This window comes from Thrips palmi, unplaced genomic scaffold (genome assembly GCF_012932325.1).
Source record: "Thrips palmi isolate BJ-2018 unplaced genomic scaffold, TpBJ-2018v1 HiC_scaffold_7, whole genome shotgun sequence".
Taxonomy (NCBI): Eukaryota; Metazoa; Arthropoda; class Insecta; order Thysanoptera; family Thripidae; genus Thrips; species Thrips palmi.
Genome location: NW_023144634.1, coordinates 656,374 through 677,142, shown reverse-complemented (window position 1 = coordinate 677,142; position 20,769 = coordinate 656,374). Strand labels below are relative to the sequence as shown.

The 20,769-nt window shown below is 42.7% G+C and overlaps 1 protein-coding gene across 1 annotated transcript; it reads right to left on the bottom strand.

Moving 5' to 3' along the window:
- Positions 1 to 9,383: 9,383 nt before the first annotated feature.
- On the bottom strand, positions 9,384 to 15,152 carry LOC117652539. The gene is made up of 6 exons (XM_034397525.1): positions 14,993 to 15,152; positions 13,527 to 13,628; positions 11,520 to 11,658; positions 10,239 to 10,381; positions 9,977 to 10,111; positions 9,384 to 9,608 (listed from the first exon to the last, which is right to left on the bottom strand). The coding sequence occupies exons 1-6, from the start codon at positions 15,048 to 15,050 to the stop codon at positions 9,442 to 9,444; spliced, it is 744 nt and encodes a 247-aa protein (XP_034253416.1). The 5' UTR covers positions 15,051 to 15,152; the 3' UTR covers positions 9,384 to 9,441.
- Positions 15,153 to 20,769: the final 5,617 nt, after the last annotated feature.

Here is a 20,769-nt window from a genome sequence, read left to right as displayed (position 1 = left end):
AAGGTGATTTTTGCACCCCTGATTCTGGGCCAAGCAATCACCGCAGTCACTTCAAAATTTTTCATCGTGCACTTTAGACGGACTACTTTGATATTTTGGGACTACTGAATGCATACCTTACTTTGTGTCCAAACGCTGGTGGGGTGATCCATGATTGGACCAACCTAACCTAACCTTAGCAAAAATAGCCATATTTTCTTGTCCTAACAACTTCCACAGTATTCGAGCTAGAGGTACCATTATTGGTAGCCATATGACCAGTGAGGCAAACATCAACATAAGATTCAAAAAAAGAAGTCAACCCATACTTAATTTCGATATAGAGAGGATTATTTAAAAAGTGATCCATGTTTGGTAACCTTACCCTAGTTAAATTTGAAGTTTGGAGAGCAATACCTAGCCCCCAACCCAGTCGAAGAGGAATTTTCTGCTATTTCCAGTCGTAATTTGAAAAATTCTCCTACGCAAAGTATTTCAACGTAAACTGATGTTCTGGGCATTTTTCACTTCTTTGGTTCATAATTGATAAACCGTGGCATTAGTAAGATACTGGGACCATTACAAAACCATAAGCTGTGTTTTTAAGACAGCATGTCAATAAAATTTCAAGAAAATGTTAAAATTTCTGATATTTTAGTGACTTTTTTTCTGAAAAGCAACGACAAAATAAATTTGTTGGGTCCCATGTCTTGGTGATGCCACGCTTTATTGCATATGAGCCAAAGAAGTGAAAAATGTCCAGAACATCAGTTTACGTTGAAATGCTTTGCGTAGGAGAATTTTTTAAGATATTGCTACAATAGGCTGAAAAAACCTCTTCGACTGGATTTGGAGGGAGGTATTGGGCTCTAAATTTTATGTTTGACCATTAACTATGTATTACTTTACATCTGCAACAAATTTTTACACTGGGTCTCAATTTGAAAAATGCAATATTTTCAGTAGAACCTCCCCTTAAGTGAGCTTTTATTTTAGATAGGGTCAGGGCGGGGAAAAACTGGACAGGGGACGAACTGGACAACCCACATTTTACCTCAAATGCCGTATGTACTGGCCTGACAACTGTCATGTAATGAACCGCTGATGCCACGGAACAACTTTTGATTGTTTTTCCTGTGCCTCCGGTATTTGAAGTTAAATATGGGGTGTCCAGTTCTTCCCCGCCCTGACCCTATAAACATTCTGGGGAGTTGAAGGACGGAAAATCGTTTCTTAATTGGCTGAGCGATAGCGAAGCCTTTTACTCCAGTGGGGTTGAAAAGTTTTGTCTGTCGGTCTGTCTGTCTGTCCGCACTACTCCTCCTGAACGGCTCGGCCGATCTCGGTGAGATTTTGCACACTTCTTGGGTATGTCCTTGGCTCGGCACACGCGAAATTTCACCATCCTAGCTCAACTAGTTCAGTTTTTATAGGCGAAAAACACCTAAAAAACGGCGAAAAATAGAGATTTCTGCAGATAGACCACTTCTGTCTTGGAGAAAGGGGGGTCTGGGGGCGGAGCCCCCCAGCCTCGACAAGTTAAAAAGTGACAAGGGTCAAGATCGTGTTATCTGTACATGAAACAACTCTATTTAGAATGTAGGGGGTTCTGGGGGGCGGAGCCCCCCAGCAATCAACAAGTTAAAAAATAACCGACAACGGACAAGCCATTGCCTGCCGCAGGCAGGCTAGCGCCGCAGGCCAAGGTAGGTACGCCAGGCGTGGATTGGAGGAACAGGCAGCGAGACATCGCGAAGCCTGTTACGACAAGACGCGGTCTGGCGTAAACCTACCTTGTAATTTACAAATAAAAATACATTATAAACGTAACTTTGTCTCCAACACACAACCCTCAAAATGAACTTGTCTCTGCTTGAAAACGGTATTGTGTTCGGCTTCCGCCTGCACTCTAAATGCCTTACAAAGAAATTTACCATAATACGAAGGAAATGGCGCAAGCATAATACGAAGGCGGTTTCTTCGTATTACGAAGGTTTTTCTTTGTATCTTACAATGAAAAACCTAAAAAGATTCGTATTACGAAGGAATATTGCTTCGTATTATGCTTGCGCCGAATTCACTGTAACATACGAATAACATAGGTCAAATTTCATTGTAAGACATTTAGAGTGTACCTGCCGTCCTGTCCGTTTCCTGGGATCTATCACTGTCACTGAAGCCGAGGTCTGAGCGTGAGCAAGTTCTTCATCGTAGTAATCTCATTCCCCCATCTTTACTTTACAAGGTAGGTTTACGCCAGACCGCGTCTTGTCGTAACAGGCTTCGCGATGTCTCGCTGCCTGTTCCTCCAATCTACGCCTGGCGTACCTACCTTGGCCTGCGGCGCTAGCCTGCCTGCGGCAGGCAATGGCTTGTCCGTTGTCGGTTATTTTTTAACTTGTTGAATGCTGGGGGGCTCCGCCCCCCAGACCCCCCTACATTGTAAATAGAGTTGTTTTATCTACAGATAACACGATCTTGACCCTTGTCACTTTTTGACTTGTCGAGGCTGGGGGGCTCCGCCCCCCAGACCCCCCTTTCTCCAAGACAGAAGTGGTCTATCTGCAGAAATCTCTATTTTTCGCCGTTTTTTGGGTGTTTTTCGCCTATAAAAACTGAACCAGTTGAGCTAGGATGGTGAAATTTCGCGTGTGCCGAGCCAAGGACATACCTAAGAAGTGTGCAAAATCTCACCGAGATCGGCCGAGCCGTTCAGGAGGAGTAGTGCGGACAGACAGACCGACAGACAGACAGACCGACAGACAGACAGACAGACAGACCGACAGACAGACAAAACTTTTCAACCCCACTGGAGTAACAGGCTTCGCTATCGCTCAGCCAATCATCATGTGTGTAAGTTAACTTTATTGCTCTGCCACGCTTTGATACCATTCCGGGCTTAGTTTCTTGTGCCATACCCGTATTTTTGCGCAGCGACACTGTAAGACCCAGCTTATTTGTAGCGAAATAGAATTGAAATCATGGTTTAGTTTCACTAAATCACGCTGTTTCTATAGCACGCAATGGTAACTTTTCCTAATACTCATTGACGTGTTGCTTCAGTCATTTCGAAAGTGTTGTTGATAATCCGGTAAACGCTGAGTTCAATTCTGTTTCGTCACAAAGAAGCTGGGACCGAATAATGGCTGCACAAAGATTCGGCTGCACAAGTCCTTAGCCCGGAAAGGTCTACACTCTAAATGTCTTACAATGAAATTCGACCTATGTTATTCGCATGTTACAGTGACTTAGGCGCAAGCATAATACGAAGCAACATTCCTTCGTAATACTTATCTTTTTAGCTTTTTCATTGTAAGATACAAAGAAAAACCTTCATAATACGAAGAAAAACCACCTTCGTATTATGCTTGCGCCATTTCCTTCGTATTACGGGAAATTTCTTCGTAAGAAATTTAGAATGTATTTAGTGCATTCGTCAGGAATTGTACTTGTGGACGATCTGTAAGTGGCTAGTCTCCCTAAATGACAAATCGATGAAAAAGTCTTTTTTAAGTTCATGATTTATTTGAAATGCAAGCAGCACATTGTGCAATGACCCCATGTGGTTGGTTCTCACTTATGGACTAATTATCTTGCAATAAACAAGGTTTTCAATGTTTGACAGCTGTTTTCTGTATGGGTTATTTCCAATCTTGGTGTCACCTTTGATGGTATCGATGTTTTGTCCCAGATTGTCCCGTCATTGTGCCAAGTATTTGCCAATGAAGGTTGTTAACTTCTGTTCTTTATGCACATCCCTTGCAAAATGGAAAATATATGGGCACTATATGGACAAAATATATGGCCCAACATGTATTGACGACATATGTGGAAAAGATAACACTGTTAAAAAAAGTCTGAAAATTCAGACCAATTTTTTCAGACCTAGTGGTCTGAATCTGAAATTCAGACTTGAGTCAGAATTTTCAGACAGTTGGTCTTAATTTTACACCTTGTGGTCTGAAAAATGAGTTTCGGACTCAAGGGTCTGAATATTTGGATGGCGCGGTATAAATTTTCGGCGTCGGGGTCTTAAAACAGTCATTTGTAGTAGAAGGTCTGAATTTTCATCCTGCGCAGTCTGAAATTGACGCTTTATTTTCTGATAAAAGGCATGACTGCGTTTCAGGTGCTATGGGCCCTGAATTGCTAGAGCAGTAGTAAATGAACTTTTGCTCAGCTAAGCGAACGGCCGTCTAGTGTTGAGTTTAAAATCGGCCTGCACTCCGCTGGTAGCTGCAGGATGCGACATGTTTGCCCTGGCGCCGGCCTGGACCGAAGCCCGGGTCACCCGAGCCGAGCTGAGCCGCTCCGGCGGCGGCCAGCCGAGCCAGGCACACCGAGCCGAGCCGGGGCGTTCGGAAAATCACCGCTGACCGGCGTGCCGGCCGAAGCCTACCTGCGCAGGGCGGGGGGAGAGGAGGGGGCCCTTAATCCCTCGGCCACTCGGGATTTCTGGACAGAATGCGTCAGTTTTAGCTTGTCTCCAGAGCAGTGCACATCGCATCCGAATACAAGTCCGCGTCGCGTGTCATCTTTCTTGTGACGCTCCGTCGTGAAGCAACGTTTTATGTGTTTCATCGGCGCTCAGCACAGTGTGTACAGTGCCGTTTTGCCTTCGCCTTTCTGTGCTCCAAAATTGCACTCTGAAGCATCCGACATCCGCGGCAAGCAGGCTGTGAAAGTGGCGTAGCCTTATGCTGATATTGCGTCTTCCAAACTTAAGGGACGGGTGATGAGGGAGTGGGTGGCGTTTTGGAAATTTGTCACTCCTCTTTCATCCTCGTCCCCAAAGTATTTTCATCGTGCCGAAAAAGTTTCCACAAAGTGTGCATCTGGATCCAACATGCTGCTTTCCAGTGTTTACAGCTGCATCTTCTGGAGTCTTACATTCGAGGACTAGTTTTTTTGTTTGGGAAGCTCTCTCAGCAAAATATCATATCTAGTTAAAGTTTTGCGCAACTTTGGGTGCTACATTTAACAAAAAGAGCTGTTTTACAACTGCTCTATTTAGTGCATGCATTCCATGTTTCTCAGCAATTTAAAATATGCATCTCCAAAACATAATATACATCCTGACAAAAGTGGTAATTTTATTACCTGGGCGGCTTAGAATTCAAACCCGCGAGGTGAAAAATTCAGACTGCCATTAGTCCGAAAATTCAGACTACCTGGTAGTCGTAAAATTCAAAGTACATGCTAGTCTGAAAATTCAGACGACAGGTGGTCCAAAAATTCAGAGTGTCCGGAGGTCTGAAAATTCAGACCACTGGGTTTCAAAATTGACTTCATCCTAAAAAGTCTGAAAATTTCGACTTTTTTTTTAACAGTGAATATAGCAAGATGCTTTTCCGATATAAAAAATATGTGGCAAAAATATAAATTTCATACATTGCTCTATATGTAGGCAATATATAGTGTGAATACACCATGGAGTCTGACGACTCAGAGACTTCCTTTACTATTCATATGAAGAATTAGAGGGCGGTGCATGGCGGCGACCACCAGCGAAATGTCATTGAAGTGTAATTTCTGTATGAAAAAGCTGGATGGAAGACACTCAACACAAAATTGTGACTTCTGTAAGAAGATATCGTGCAAATCCTGTGTTACTCTAAAAGGGTTTGACGCTGACAACCATTACAAGTGCTCCGAGTGCATCAAGACCGGCATGAGTAAGGTTATGGGGGGCCACCAACCCGGGCTGTCACATCCCCATGGGAACATGAGCGTGGATGCGACGTTGAGGGGATGTTGACTGCCCAGATACTCCTAAGCAGGACAAGGACCAATTGTGTATATTTCGCCTTGCTCGCTTTTGTTGTCTTCTGTCATTCTGTCATCTACGCCTAGTCACTCCAGTGCTAGTAAGATGATTTCTGTTCCAGATTTATGTACGAAAATTGGCAATTTAACTCCGTTTTCAAGAGGACCTTGGAAAAAGTGCATGCGATGGGAACAATAACTGTGAGGGCGAGGAAGATCTTGATCTGAGTGTTGACATTTTGTCGTGGGCAGAGGAAAAAAGTGTTAAAATTAGTAACATACCTCCCAAGGCTTACAATGTGATAAGGTTTCCCATATTTTTGGCAGCTGCCCTATATTAACTTACCCGTCATTCTACAGGACATTTTCAAGGTTTTTCTGAATTCCCTACTCAAAAGTATTCATACTCAGCAGAAATTCAAACTAAAGAAGAAACCTCAAGAGTCTACTCAATGTAAGTCAGCTTAAATAAACCGAAGCAACCAAAGTAGTAGAAAATTCCGACAAAATAGAATAACTGAGAAGAAATAGGACAGAAATGGAAGTGATAGATTTTTATATCTGTTACTGTTGTAGAGGGTCACAGATCATTGAGTGTCCTGACAGAGAAGATAACAATAATGAAGAATAGAAGAAAGAAGACGGAGAAAAGAAGAAACAATGAAGAAAGCTCGTGTTGTGAATAGAGAATATAAAGCTCTACACTCTAAATGTCTTACAATGAAATTTGACCTATGTTATTCGTATGTTACAGTGAATTCGGCGCAAGCATAATACGAAGCAATATTCCTTCGTAATAAGAATCTTTTTAGCTTTTTCATTGTAAGATACAAAGAAAAACCTTCGTAATACGAAGAAAAACCACCTTCGTACTATGCTTGCGCCATTTCCTTCGTATTATGGGAAATTTCTTCGTAAGACATTTAGTGTTTAAGTGCTAGTTGCAACAAAATCACAAGCAATCAAGGTGTATGGATGTTCGATGGAGGGGCATGAGATCACATGACCTCTAGGAAGGATTTGCTGCGATATTATGTTCCTATGAGAGGTGAAGTATCCATAGGAGATGGATCCTTGTTAAATATTGCTGGAAAAGGAAAAATGGAACTCAAAATTTCAGATGAGTGTGGTGGTTATGACATGGATTTTTCTTGTGTACTGCATGTGAAGGCCCTACGGAGAAGACTGTACGGTCCTACGGAGAATACTGTAAGGTTCTACGGAGAATTACCACAAGCTGTTAACAGAATTTTCCGTAGCTTTTAGCCCAAGGGGGCAACAACTCCCCACCCAGCGGGACAAAGGATTTCATTCGATGTCGGATTTCTGTGATTACTCAGGATTTGTTGGTACTTCTAGAGATTTCACCGGATTTGTCTCATTTCGTGGATTTCACTAGATTGCGTGTGATTTCACAAGATTTCTCCGGATTTCACAAGATTTCGCGGGACTTTGATAAAAACCGTGAGGATTTCATCTGACTTCTGAGAGATTCCAACGATTTCGATGAAACGATAATTTAATTTTGTGTGGTTTTGAACGTAAAACTCATCTGCTTAAGGGGGGACCCTGGTGAAACTTTCAAGTAGACTTTAAAATAATCCTAGAAAGTTAAAACTTTGCTTTATTGTTAGGTTCATTATGGTGAGTTCCCAAAACAAAATTCAATCCAAAATGTTGGACGGTCTCTGAGAAAAGTGGCTTTAAGTGTTTTTTAGAGCGTTGGGGAAAAATCTTCCTGCGTCTTTCAATGGGACGGAAAGTCTTGAAATATTTTTTGGGTTATCCTAAAAATGTATAGAAGAAATTTTAGTGACGGAATTTTCAATTTCAACTTCTGTACTGGGATATAAATTTTCAAATCTTAACATTTAAAAAAGTGAATTTCTTGCCTTTTTATAAAACTTTTAGGTGTTTGTAAAAAAAAAGTAGGGCTGATATCAAGATTCCGTCACTAAAATTTGTCGACAAGTCATCAATAAATTGAGTCCATGCAAGACCTCTCATGTAGGTGTCAACCAGGAACGCGGGAAGTCTTTCTACGACAAAATTTTTTGTCGACTGAGCAAAGCTGTGAAGTTGAGCGTATAAGCCAACGACAACTGATCTCAATGTTATTTCTTTCCAAATGATGAAGGAACTACCCACATAGTTTCGAACGAATCGGAGAAGTTCGGACCCGGGTTCAGATCCCAGCGGGGTATTTTTTAAACATTCTTTTTATTCGATTTTTTGCATTGTTTCTGATGTTTTTGAGGGTGCTGATGACGAAAACGACGTTTACTTTAACCCCAGACTCAGGTTTAATTCCCGTCAGGGTCAAACATGCGAAATTCGTACGTTTCTTAATGTACGGGACGGGCCAAAGTTGCCGATGTATATCGCTACTTTTCCTGTTATTCACATCAAACGAACGTGACACAACGCTCAAACGAACGTGACATTTTCTCTTGTTCGTATCACCGTGATGTCACCTTCCTGGAATGAGAGTGTCCGAGTGCTGAAACATCACACACCACGAACACACAATTTGTGGAAGCAAAAGTGTTGATTTTACTCAAAACACGGAATTTCGGCCGTACTTCTGGTCCACATATGAAGCTCGATATGCTGTTTAAAGTACATAAGGTGTCTTTCTTCCCGAGTGACCATCCGGACGCATCAGCAGCGCATCCGAGTCCGTTTTGAAAATTGCCTAATTTTACCTATAAACACTCTCATTCCAGGAACGTGACATCACGTTGAAACGAACGTGACAGAATGTCACGTTCGTTTGAGCGTTGTGTCACATTCGTTTGGATGTGAATGGGCCAAAAATCAGCTTCTTCACATTCATACGAATGTGACACAATGCTCAAACGAACGTGACACTTTGTCACGTTCGTTTCAACGTGATGTCACGTTCCTGGAATGAGAGTGAATCCAAAACTTCCCCCTCAAAGTGGGAACCAAAGATGTTGTCCGATCGGAAACAAATTTGCAGGTGTGTTTCTGATGTCAAGTGGCCACTTTTGCCAGGTACCCGTTTTCGATCAGAAAAAAAAGTGTTTTTTCGGACCACCCTACTGCCGGGGCAAGTAAATTTGCGTGCCCAATTGTCTAGGAAATCTCTACGAATTTTTTACAGTCATGTTTTATCCCTTCATGTACAGTTAAAACCATAGTATTTAAAAAAGGTACTACGTGGTGTCCATCTCACTATTACCACCACATTAACACACACACAATTGCAGTTGGCAAAGCTGGAATAAAGAGTAATCAGAGGTCAATAGTTGACCTCTTCAAGAAAGGAGGTAAAGAAATGTAGCTCCTTCAGTATTACTTCATTGATATATTTAAGAAAAATGTAAAATTTACCATTTAATTTAGTGCGTTCAGGGACAAAAGAATGTCATTCCCCCAAGTTCTACTTTGCTCAAGGATACTGCATCCAATGATGGTAAGTAAAACCCTCCAATGTTTTTAAATTATTGCTAGGTGTGCACAAGCTGTTGCTTATCGTAATATTTATCATAATTGCTATGGCAAATGGGGGGAAGAGCAAACTCAATAATGCTTTGCTTCCATTTTCAGTTCACGTTTTTGCCACAGTGAGAGGAGCATGCCTGAGTTAGGAAGAAGACAAGAAATAAAAATACTGACACTCGTTAGCTCCGCTGTAAGTCGTCAAACCTCTACAATTACATGACAATTCTTTTAAACCGCAGTTTTGGTTGGAGGAAACAGGTATGCGAACGGCACGTTCTGGAACAGAAGGTTGGAGTAGGTCTGCGCGAGGATGGGGTGCAGCTGGTCGATGGCTGTCTTGTAGCCTTGCAGCACGCCTTGGGGCGCTCTGTTCCACAGCTTGTTGCGCCCCTGGCCTGAAAATGATGTCAGATTAAATCATCAATTGGATTTTTAGTTTACAAGGTCTACGACTTCAGAATACCACTTTGGACTGGAGTGGAAACGGGAAACGCGACTATCTTTGCGAACGATACTCCTTCCGAGCCGCCAGTAGCTAATTGATGTGGCTATCGCATGAAATACAGTCATGAACAGAGGTCGACTATAAGTTGAAAATTTCATCCAAAACCATTTTTAGAGCATTTTGTAAAAATTATCATAAACGTTTCTCTATAACTCGATGTTCATGATTATAGTTCATCCGATAGCCATTTCAATTACCTACGTTGAGCTGCGAAGGAAGTGGCGGTATCTTCATTTTACCGGATGTTAAATTACTTACTCAAGTTCTCAAAATGGACTCTGGGGTTGATTCCGCCATTGAAGCTTGATGACACTCCCGTCAGAGTAGCGTACTCTTGACCATCACTTGCAGTGCTCAAAGCCCCATCTAAGACGAAGTTGGCTCGGTACTCGGCTGAAACAGTTCGGTGTTTCGTTAGAGCACAACCTAGGTCACTAGCAATGCCAAATCTATTGTGATAAGAGCGCAAGATCTGGGAAGAATACGAATTATCAGTTGCACTTCAGTCTGAAGCACTCACTCAAGTTGAATGTGAAGGAGCCTTGGTTTGGTTTCTTGTTGCCAAGGAATCCCTTTTCCATGCTGTACGTCCCGGCAGCATCGAACTGGGGAAGGAGCAAGTCGAAGGTCAGCCTGAAAGACTTGTCTCCCGTCACAACGAACCTGTAAGAAAGTTAAATACATTGGGTCGTAAGATCGAAAACACCCGTGATTCTCTTTTCTTTTTTTAAATGAAGTTGTATATCTATAGGAAACATTCGGAAATGAAGTCGGCGTCGGCGCACAACTTCTGCTTGGTAAAAATATACAACTCGGTTGCATACGGTTTCGTAATGATGGACAATTTCGTTCATCTGTCAAACAAGCTCAAAAACCAAGATATCTCGCTAGAGAAAATAAGCCACGTTACTGCCTCTTAACTAAATTCAACCCCCGAAGTTTCAATCGTTTGTGTCTAATGTTGTTTTTTTTTTTTTTTTTGGGGGGGGGGGGCACAGCCTATCCCAGATACTCTCATAATTTCCTTGGCAGCCCGTGGCTGTATACTCCCAATTAGCATGCCTAGAAGCTGATCCACTTTTCAGAGCGCCAAACTCGGCGCCAATTGTCAGCCAGATTCTGGGTGCCTGTCGGTACCTGTCGCACATATCATCCCGCACTTGGCCGCACTTCGTTCGAAGATGTTTTCATTGCATCAAACGAGCATAGTCGTCGCCGATCGAAGAAGAAAACGAAGAGCAAAACCGTAAGCCGGAAAGAAACGAAGTAGTTCCAACCCGGCCGTTCCAACGAGAAATTAATGTCGACTAATATTTTTATTTCCTGTGTCAAAAAGTGTTTGAAAGAAACGAAAGTCCACCAAAGTGCTCTTGAAGGAGATACGCCACAGAAAACTCAGAAAGTAGCCCACTCATAGAAGTCTAGGAGGTTATGTTGCCGGGACCAGTTCCGGCTTTGTCCTTGTTCTTCCATCGGCGACGACTAGAATACACTATTAGTGCCATGCCTTCACGTGAAGGAGCATGGGACTTTTCCGGGACGCATTCCAGGTAAGCTGAAATGTGTCTATGGCATTGCACGTGTGGTGCAATGTCTCAATGGATTGCACCACGCGAGCTACCTTCATGGCGTTTGGAATTTCATTCAGGTTCCCCTCAGAAGAACCATAACATATTCTGACATCCCACTGGAATTTCACTCATGTTCCCCTCAGAAGAACCATAACATATTCTGACATCCCACAAGTGCAAGGAAAGCACATTTCCTCCGCGCAACTTCAAGACACCACTGCGCTACTTACGATGCCTCCTCGCAAATGACATTTGTGAGGCCGACCACGTCGTACTTGTTGAGGTCACACTTGGCGTTCTCTGGAGAGAGGAGGACCAGCTGCTCGATGACCAATGGATCCAACGGTACCATTCCCAAAGGCGCATACCCTGGTAAAAGAGTGTCTCGCGTCAGCCATTGCCGACTTCATAACCCTTGATAGACTACTTGCTACCCTTTCCGAGACGAATCGACACTGAGATTCCAAACGCTGAGTATAGCACGTATGGTGCGATGCTGCTGAGATATCGCACCATACGTGCAATGCGCTAGCCATATTGCACCTTACGTGCAATGCATCCCGAAAGTGTCCTATACTAATGCATGGGAATGGGGAGGCATTGCACTTAATGTGCAGCATTGCACCAATTGACGCTATACTCATAGCGTTTGGATTCTCAGTGGATTGATAGAAGGTTAAGTCAGAACGTAGAAGTGTGAAACATCATTCTCATTTACGCACCGTTTGGTAAGAGTTTCTTAAGATTGACAGCCAGCCTAGAATTAACACTTTCAGCGAGAGTATTTGGATTTTGAAGGCAGCAAGACCAAAGCCCTGATACAAATTCTCTTTTCGTAAGAGCTAAAGCAACCGCTTTATGCTCAATATACACTCACTAAATGTCATGGGACTTTTTTTGTCCCACAAATGATGCAATTTTATGCACATCCGGTGGTGATGCAATTTTGTGTCCGCCAGGCGGGACAAATTGTCTAGTGAAAGTACAAGTTGCAGCAGGCGCCGGACAAAATGTGTCACCACACGGGAACAAAATTGTATCAGCGTCGGATGTGCTTAAAATTGCATTAGCATTTAGTGTGCACGTATCACAACTGTATCTTTCCTTTGGAATTTGCTGTTCCCAACAGCATTTCACTCTTGACACTCTAGAAAATGATCTGGAGGTAAGACCCCGGTTTTCATGGTACAGACTTGACTACTGGTTTACTACTGGTTCTTACCACCCACCATACTTGAAATATTCTCTCGCACAAAGAGAGTAAAATCATTGAATAAACTGCAACGATCGTTTTTGACAAAGCCACTACGTTTTCGAAGTCGCAGGGCTCAAAAAGCGAAGACGAATTCCAGGTTTTGGTCTGTTTTGGTGGGTATCAAACTTAAAACCATGCAAAGTATTTTGAACAAACATGGTGACTAAATTATAGTTAGATTGAATTGCGAGGGAATAATTCATAAATTACGAACTATTTTCTTTGTTAGCTTACGCATGCTCAGGTGTTCTATTAACCTGCTTACATACTTAATAGGAATTTCAGAGCGTGTGCACTGGAAAAAAAAACATGTCCTGTCAATGCCGGTAATTTATCACCAATTTTCACTGTAGGTCAATTCACAGCGTTTACTGTGATCTGCTCACGCGATTCACTGTGATCTTGTTCGCGGTTTTCACTGTGATCTAGTCCACAGTAAACACTGTGAGTTTTGACGCCGCTGAGCACCGAAGTACTGCAAATCAGGCTCCAATTCACGGCGTTTACTGTGGCCAGATCACAGTGAACACTGTGACCGAGATCACAGTGAACGCCGTGAACTAGTTCACAGCAAACGCCGTGAATTGTATAACAGCAAACATTGGTAATAGATTAACGGCATTGACAGGACATTTTTTGTACATTGTGGGTACACTGAAAATCTTTCGGCGTGACTTCGTGCCGCCGCAGGGGCGTGAATAAAGTGTCACGCCAATAAACGGCGTGACAGAACAGTCACGCCAAAATTCGGCGTGACTCTAAAATTCACGCCAATTTCTTGTCATGCCGCTTTTTGGCATGTCTTGTCTCTTAAAACGCGCTGTCTTCGGCGTGAATATCGTGTCACGCCAATTTAAGGCATTACTTTTTGCCACGCCGTAACTTGGCCATGTGTCCGACCAGTACGTGTTCAGTGTATGCATAGCAACGACGAGGTCGAAATTCAGTAATGCAAAAACCTAGAAGCAATTCAATAACTCACCGTCCTTCAGGGACCTTATCGCAGACTGAATGGCCTTCCTCAGACATTCGTTGACGTTTGGGTCATCTTGCGTACACCTTTCCAGAGCTGGTCCTTGCTCCTCTGCAAGAACGAATACCATCAATTAAAAGATCGGCCAAGGATGTTACCTAGCTGAATGAAGGAAATGAGAAGGGCAGAGAGAGCAAAGATCAACGTGTAGTTGGATGTTAAAAAGGTACAACAGATTATTTTAGATATACGGCAGTCGAGGGGGCAATAATCCATCAACATTGGACAAGTATTCGACGCCAGGTGTTACAAAAGCCCCGTAGAAATTTAAATTAAGGGGGCAGTAGCGTCATTTGGACGTGTTTTGACGATTTTCGAACCTCCTGTTTAGACGTTAATATAAAGATAAGTATGAATGCCAGAGACAAACGGCAGGCACCATTTGAAAGATAAAAGTTTTTACAACATTTTCAAAAAAAAATATTTTGTTTTAGCATTGAATTAGGATGTTTTGTGTTATATGCAAAAATGGTCTGCAAAATTACATGGTTTCACTGCGCGCACGATTGCAGCCAAAGTTTTTAACTTTTTACCAATCGGTGAAATGCATCTGAAAAAGCATGAAATTGCCCATAAAATGACCCTTGGGTTTTAATATTAGGCCAGAAAAAATGTGGTTCGTTTCCATCTTAAGTTGAAGATGAGCGTTTCGATAGTTTTTCTTGCCCAATATTGAAACCCAAGGGTCATTTTATGGGCAATTTCATGCTTTTTCAGATGCATTTTACCGATTGGTAAAAAGTTAAAAACTTTGGCTGCAATCGTGCGCGCAGTGACATCATGTAATTTTGCAGACCATTTTTGCATAGAACACAAAACATCCTAATTCAATGATAAAACAAAATATTTTTTTTTTGAAAATGTTGTAAAAACTTTTATCTTTCAAATGGTGCCTGCCGTTTGTCTCTGGCATTCATACTTATCTTTATATTAACGTCTAAACAGGAGGTTCGAAAAACGTCAAAACACGTGCAAATGACGCTACTGCCCCCTTAATAAAAAAGTACTTTTTGCTTACTTACAGGGGCAAAGTAGCACTTTTAGCCTATCTTTCAGGCGGCTATCTATGGGGTATGACGAGGGCAAAAACCCCAATGGACGAAATGTGTCGCCAGGCGGGAACAAAAATGTATCGGCGTCGGATGTGCTTAAAATTGCATAAATCGTGGGACAAAGAAATTCCCATGGCGTGCACGGACCGTTCCGTCCTTTTTTCCGAACTATATTCGTCTGTACATTTTTCGTACATTAGTACGGATTTTTTTTACAGTGGAAGCGCAACTAAAAGACCTGCCGAAGGCGCGCTAGTGCCTCAGGTGAGGATCGGCGTAATTGGCGTAGCAACGCGAAGCGCGTTACGCTGAGACGTAGTCTGGCGCACACACCTACCCTGTTATGAAGGATTATCGGCTTACCTGCAGCATAGCACACTGCGCAGAGCAACAGCATGGAGAGATATATGGTGGACGCCATGGTTGTTTCGCCTCTTATTTCGACAACTTTTCTGACTCAGTCCCGCACTCAGAGCAACGCCGCGCCGCGCCACACAGTGTGGCCGACTCGGGGCTTTATACTCAGGGCGTGTCAGACTCAATGCCGCCGTGACACCTGAAGGCTGCCACCATTCAATATTGGTTCAGGTCTTTCGATTTCTTGCAGCACCTGAGCCAACAACGTGAGCGCTCCAATGCGGGCAGCAACAACTTACCTCCTCCTGTGTACTTTGAAAAAATATTGATGCATGTGTTTATTCCGACATTACACTGTAAAAATTGTGTTGTGAATTTACAACGGAATATTTTACGAAGGGTTTAGGGAATGTCCAAAAGCGCACTGTAAATGTTTCTTTCCTACTGGAACTTTTGTAAATCAACGGAAGTTCGTCGTTAATCTACGAAGGTTCTTATTAAATTTACGAAGAAAAATCGTAAATGTACAGAATCTGTTGTAAATTTACGAAGGGCTTCGTAAATGTACGACGGGCTTCGTTAATCCACGACGGGTCTTCGTAAATCTACGGCGGACCTTCGTAAATAAACGAAGGAACTGTCGGCAATTTTTTTGCCGAAGGATCCGTCGTTAACTCCAGACGAATAATTACGAAGGTCCTCTGTATATTAACGAAGGTTCTTTGTTTATTAACGAAGGTTCCCTGTATATTTACGAAGGATCTTTGTAGATTTACGAAGGTCCTTCGTAAATTTCCATTGTGATAGTAAAATCGACAGAGATCGTTCAAAAAATTAACGAAGGTTTTTGTAAATATACGAAGAGCTTCGTAAATTAACGAAGGAACCGTTGGCAATTTTTTTGCCGAAGGATCCGTCGTTTATTCCGGACATTAATTTTTACAGTGTAAAATAGAGCCCGTCCAATCGGAGAATGTTACAGCGTTGTGTGCTGATGTCGCAAAAGTTGCCTATCTACAGAGGCAATGTGCGACTTTTACGAGGGGCGAATCATTCAGCGCTCTGCTGTACTCATGAGAGCATGAGTACGGGTGCACTCATGAGAACATGAGTACGGGTGAGTACACACACAGTAAATGTCGTGGGACTTTTCTGTCCCACGATTTATGCAATATTAAGCACATCCGACGCTGATACAATTTTGTTGCCGTCTGGCGACACTTTTTATCCGACGCCTGCTACAACTTGTACTTTCACTAGACTATTTGTCCCGCCTGGCGGACACAAAATTGCATCACCACCGGATGTGCTGAAAATTGCGTCATTCGTGGGACAAAAAAAGTCCCATGACATTTAGTGTGTACACCTTCAAAAACACACAAATTTTACATTTTTAATCTTTTTTTTTTTTTTTGCTTTATTTATTGGTTTAGACAACCCACAATGCCGAATCATGCGAGGAATGGACGAATTTCGTTCTTTTTAAACTTGAGAGTACGGGCCAATTTCTTCACGAGTACACCTGTGCACCCATCGGACTTTTTGCCTATCTCTCAACCCCCCCCCCCTCCCAATCCGCGCCTGCTTGGCAGCCAGGCATTGAACATAGGGCAATGTAGGCTGTAGCCGACCCGAGGTGGCGGGAGGTAAGCTTTTCAGTGTTCAAATTATTTGGGATTACACAACGTCTATTTCTCATTGTACGAGAAAAACATCCAACTCCACATCGACCGGTTCTTCTGAGAGGAGACGAGGGGTCTTACACACTAGGGACATTCCATGTGAAGTCAACCAGGCCTTAGCCACCATGGGTTCCGATCCGGTTCTCGTTTTCAGGGTTTGTTACCTCTATGGTCCCATGGAATAATCGGTACTTGGTTTGGGGTCCGGCCCCCCAGGGGCTGGGATATGGCCAAGTTACTTTTTGGCTAAATGTTGGAACAACGCAACTTTGGAGGGCAATATCTCAGCAACCATTGGGCGTAGGTCAAATCTGAGACCAGATTTGGAAAGAGGATGAAAAATGAATCTTTTTTGTCTTTGAAGTATTTATGCCCAAAAACTTTCTGTAACTTTATAACTTTGGTTAAGTTTTAAAGTTGCGCCATTTCCTAGATCCTCAACCGATTTTGACCAATCTGGGCTTTAAAGATAGCCTAGCCTAAACCCTTCCCCTAACGAAAATGTTAACCAAAAATGTGTTCGGCTCCGTTCCCGAGAACGAGTCATTTTCGTGAACCCCTGCAACCACGTATTTCACCAAATTGTAGTGACGACCGAACTCGATACCACACTGGACGCTCTCTTAGGTGTTTTCGGCTCAAAGCAATCTTCCGGGTTGCTTTTCTAAGGTCGGGGGACCCAAGCGTCTGTCAGGTAAGCCAACAACCATGCTTTCCATCAGACTTTACAGCACGCTTTACCGGCATTTTGGCATTAATCTCAAGGCATACCAAGAAGATACTTTTCTTTGGCTATAGCTAAAGAAAAGTATCTTCTCTAACACTACTAACCTCTATCTTCAATGTTATTGACGATGGTATGCCTTCAGATGAATGCCAAAATGCCGTTGAAGCGTGCTGTCAAATCAGCTGGAAAGCACAATCGGTGAAGAACAAGTACAAAACCACCATAAGACTGACAATGATAACTCAATTATGTGTTTTTACCCAAATGCTGACTGAAACGCCTCAAACATCCCCCACCCTGCTGAGCAACAATAACTAACAACAACACCCACCCCCACCTGTAGAAATCACGGCGGGGTGGCGGGGGTTAGTACTGGTCCGATCGCCCAGAGCGCGCTGCCTGTCGCACTCTCCAGGGAAGGAAGACCACCCTGTCGGCACTACACGGAATAAAGGAATTCGTTGACCCAACGAAAATGTGCGTTGATTCCGTGATAACCGAAAAAAATTTTTAGAGTTACGAAAACTTTGTTTGAGTAACAAAATTTTTGTTGGCAAAACTAACAATCTGTTAGCGCAATCAAAAAATCCGTCAAAGGAACAAAGTCACGATTTTGTCACTCCAACTAACTTTTTTGCTCCGCCAACGAATTGCTCGTCGTACCAACAAATTATTCGTTACGCGAACAAACTTTTCGTTAATCAAATAATTTTTTTTCGGTTATCACGGAATCAACGTACATTTTCGTTGGGTCAACGAATTCCTTTTTTCCGTGTAGGGCGTTGCAGGTCTGCTGGTTGTTGGCATGACAGGCGCTTGGGTCCCCTGACCTTAGAAAAGCAACCCGGAAGCATGCTTTGAGCCTTAAACACTTAAGAGAGCGTCCAGTGTGGTATCGAGTTCGGTCGTCACTACAGTTTGGTGAAATACGTGGTTGCAGGGGTTCACGAAAATGGCTCGTTCTCGGGAACGAAGCCGAACACGTTTTTTGGTTAACATTTTTGTTTACACACTAAATGTCATGGGACATTTTTTGTCCCACGATTTGTGCAATTTTAAGCACATCCGACGCTGATACAATTTTGTTCCCGTGTGGTGACACATTATGTCCGGCGCCTGCTGCAACTTGTACTTTCACTAGACAATTTGTCCCGCCTGGCGGACACAAAAGTGCATCACCACCGGATGTGCTTAAAATTGCATCACTTGTGGGACAAAAAAAGTCCCATGACATTTAGTGTGTAGGGAAGGGTTTAGGCTATCTTTTAAGCCCAGATTGGTCAAAATCGGTTGAGGATCTAGGAAATGGCGCTAATTTTAAGACTTAACCAAAGTTTTGGACATAAAAACTTCAAAGACAAAAAAGATTTAGTTTTACATCCTGTTTCCAAATCTGGTCTCGGATTTGACCTACGACTAATGGTTGCTGAGATATTGTCCTCCAACGTTGCGTTGTTCCAATATTTAGCAAAGAAGTAAATTGGCCATGGCCCAGCCCCTGGGGAGACGGACCCCAAACCAAGTACCGATTACTTCATGGGACCATAGGGGTAACAAACCCTGAAAACGAGAACCGGATCGGAGCCCATGGTGGCTAAGGCCTGGTTGACTTCACATGGAATGTCCACTCTCAGACTCGTATTGACTTTTTTCTCTCCATTATTGATATTTTGTCCTTTGCTTACGTAGTTTTTTAAGCAGCAATAATATGTAGTATTTCCTTTGTAACCATGTACCAAAATTGTTTTTCTATAAGGACTAAATTGTCATCAAATTTTTGACTATTTTTTTAAATAAATTGCGTATTGACTCTTTGTCGATAGCAAATTGACTTTATGTCAATATAACGAACAAAATCCTACATAAATATTGAGGAAATAGTACTTTTTATTGCTGTGTAAAATACTCTTTTACAAAGGACAAAAAGTCAATAACAGTCTGAGAGTGTCCCACTAAATGTCATGGGACTATTTTTTTTCCCAGGGAAAGATGCAATTTTAAGCACATCCGGTTGTGATGCAATTTTGTGTCCGCCAGGCGGGACAGCTTGTCTAGTGAAAGTACAATTTGCAGCAGGCGTCGGATAAAATGTGTCGCCAGACGGCAACAAAATTGTATCAGCGTCGGATATGCTTAAAATTGCATAAATCGTGGGACAAAAAAAGTCCCATGACATTTAGTGTGTACCCCAAACGCAGCTTGCAGCGGCAGCAACGCAAGTCAAAAGATCTACGCAACGATCATCTTGCTGGCGTGTAACCCAACCGGTGACCCTGCGGTGAACAGGCGCGCAAGCTTCCTGCTACTATTAAAATTTTCTGTTATACTCGTTGCACTGACGTAAGGCCTCGAAGCGTGCCGCACGAATGGTAGACACTCGTGAAGATGAGTCAAATAGCTGACTCGTGTCTCATCGCCTCGTGTCTCGTCGTCTCGTGCCGTACTACTTAAAAAACTAGTACGATATCACGAAATACTACTAGTAGACACGAAGTTAATTCCATTTTCAGTTTCCAACTAAAAACTAAAATTTGCGGAAAGGGCCAGCTGCGTGTCAACTTATCTCGAAAACAGAGCGGCGACGGAAAATCCTCGGGTGGGCAACTCTTGGGAGCGGCCCTTATCGGGACCTTCGCTTACTTTTCGAATAGAAAAGCGGGCCAAAACGTATGGCGCACAGTGGGCCAGAAGCCTGGTGGAGGCGGCCGAAACTCCAGACGCGTTTTGAGCTCCAGAGTCGCTGAACAGGCCTCGAACCAGTCATTTTGGTCTCTTTCTTCTTTTTTCTCTGCTTCGTGCTTATAAAAACTCATATTGAAAAAAATTTTCAATTTTTATGTGATAACTTTCTAAAATATATTCACAAAAAATTAGCGAAACTTAAGTTCTTTTTTTTTCTGACATAAAGTTTCTTAAATGTTACTTTTTTTTTCTGTCAATAAAACAATTTTGTTTTTGTTGAATTTAGTTAACACCATGACCACTTCACTCCACCTCGCGACTTTCAGTGCTCATGTTCCTTGAACAAGACTCACCCGCGTTTCGAAACCATCCCTCCCGAGTTTATGAAGTTTGTCAAACCAACCGCCATGGTGTTGATACGTTGTGAGGGGGGGAACTATTACCCAGAATTGGAAAAAAAATGACAAGAGAACCATAGCCTTTCGAAACAAGCCAAACAATTCAACGTCAGCAAAAATGGAGGGGCAGTTTTAATGCGCGACTGCTGGTGTTTTCAGCTTCGCGATTTTCGCAAGGGCGCAGACGCCGAGAAAATAGTTGCCAACCCGTGAAAATTAATTTACTGACTTCTTTTTGCTAAGAACATTTTAATAATGATGGACTTCAAAGATGTTCCATTGTCAGAACACTGC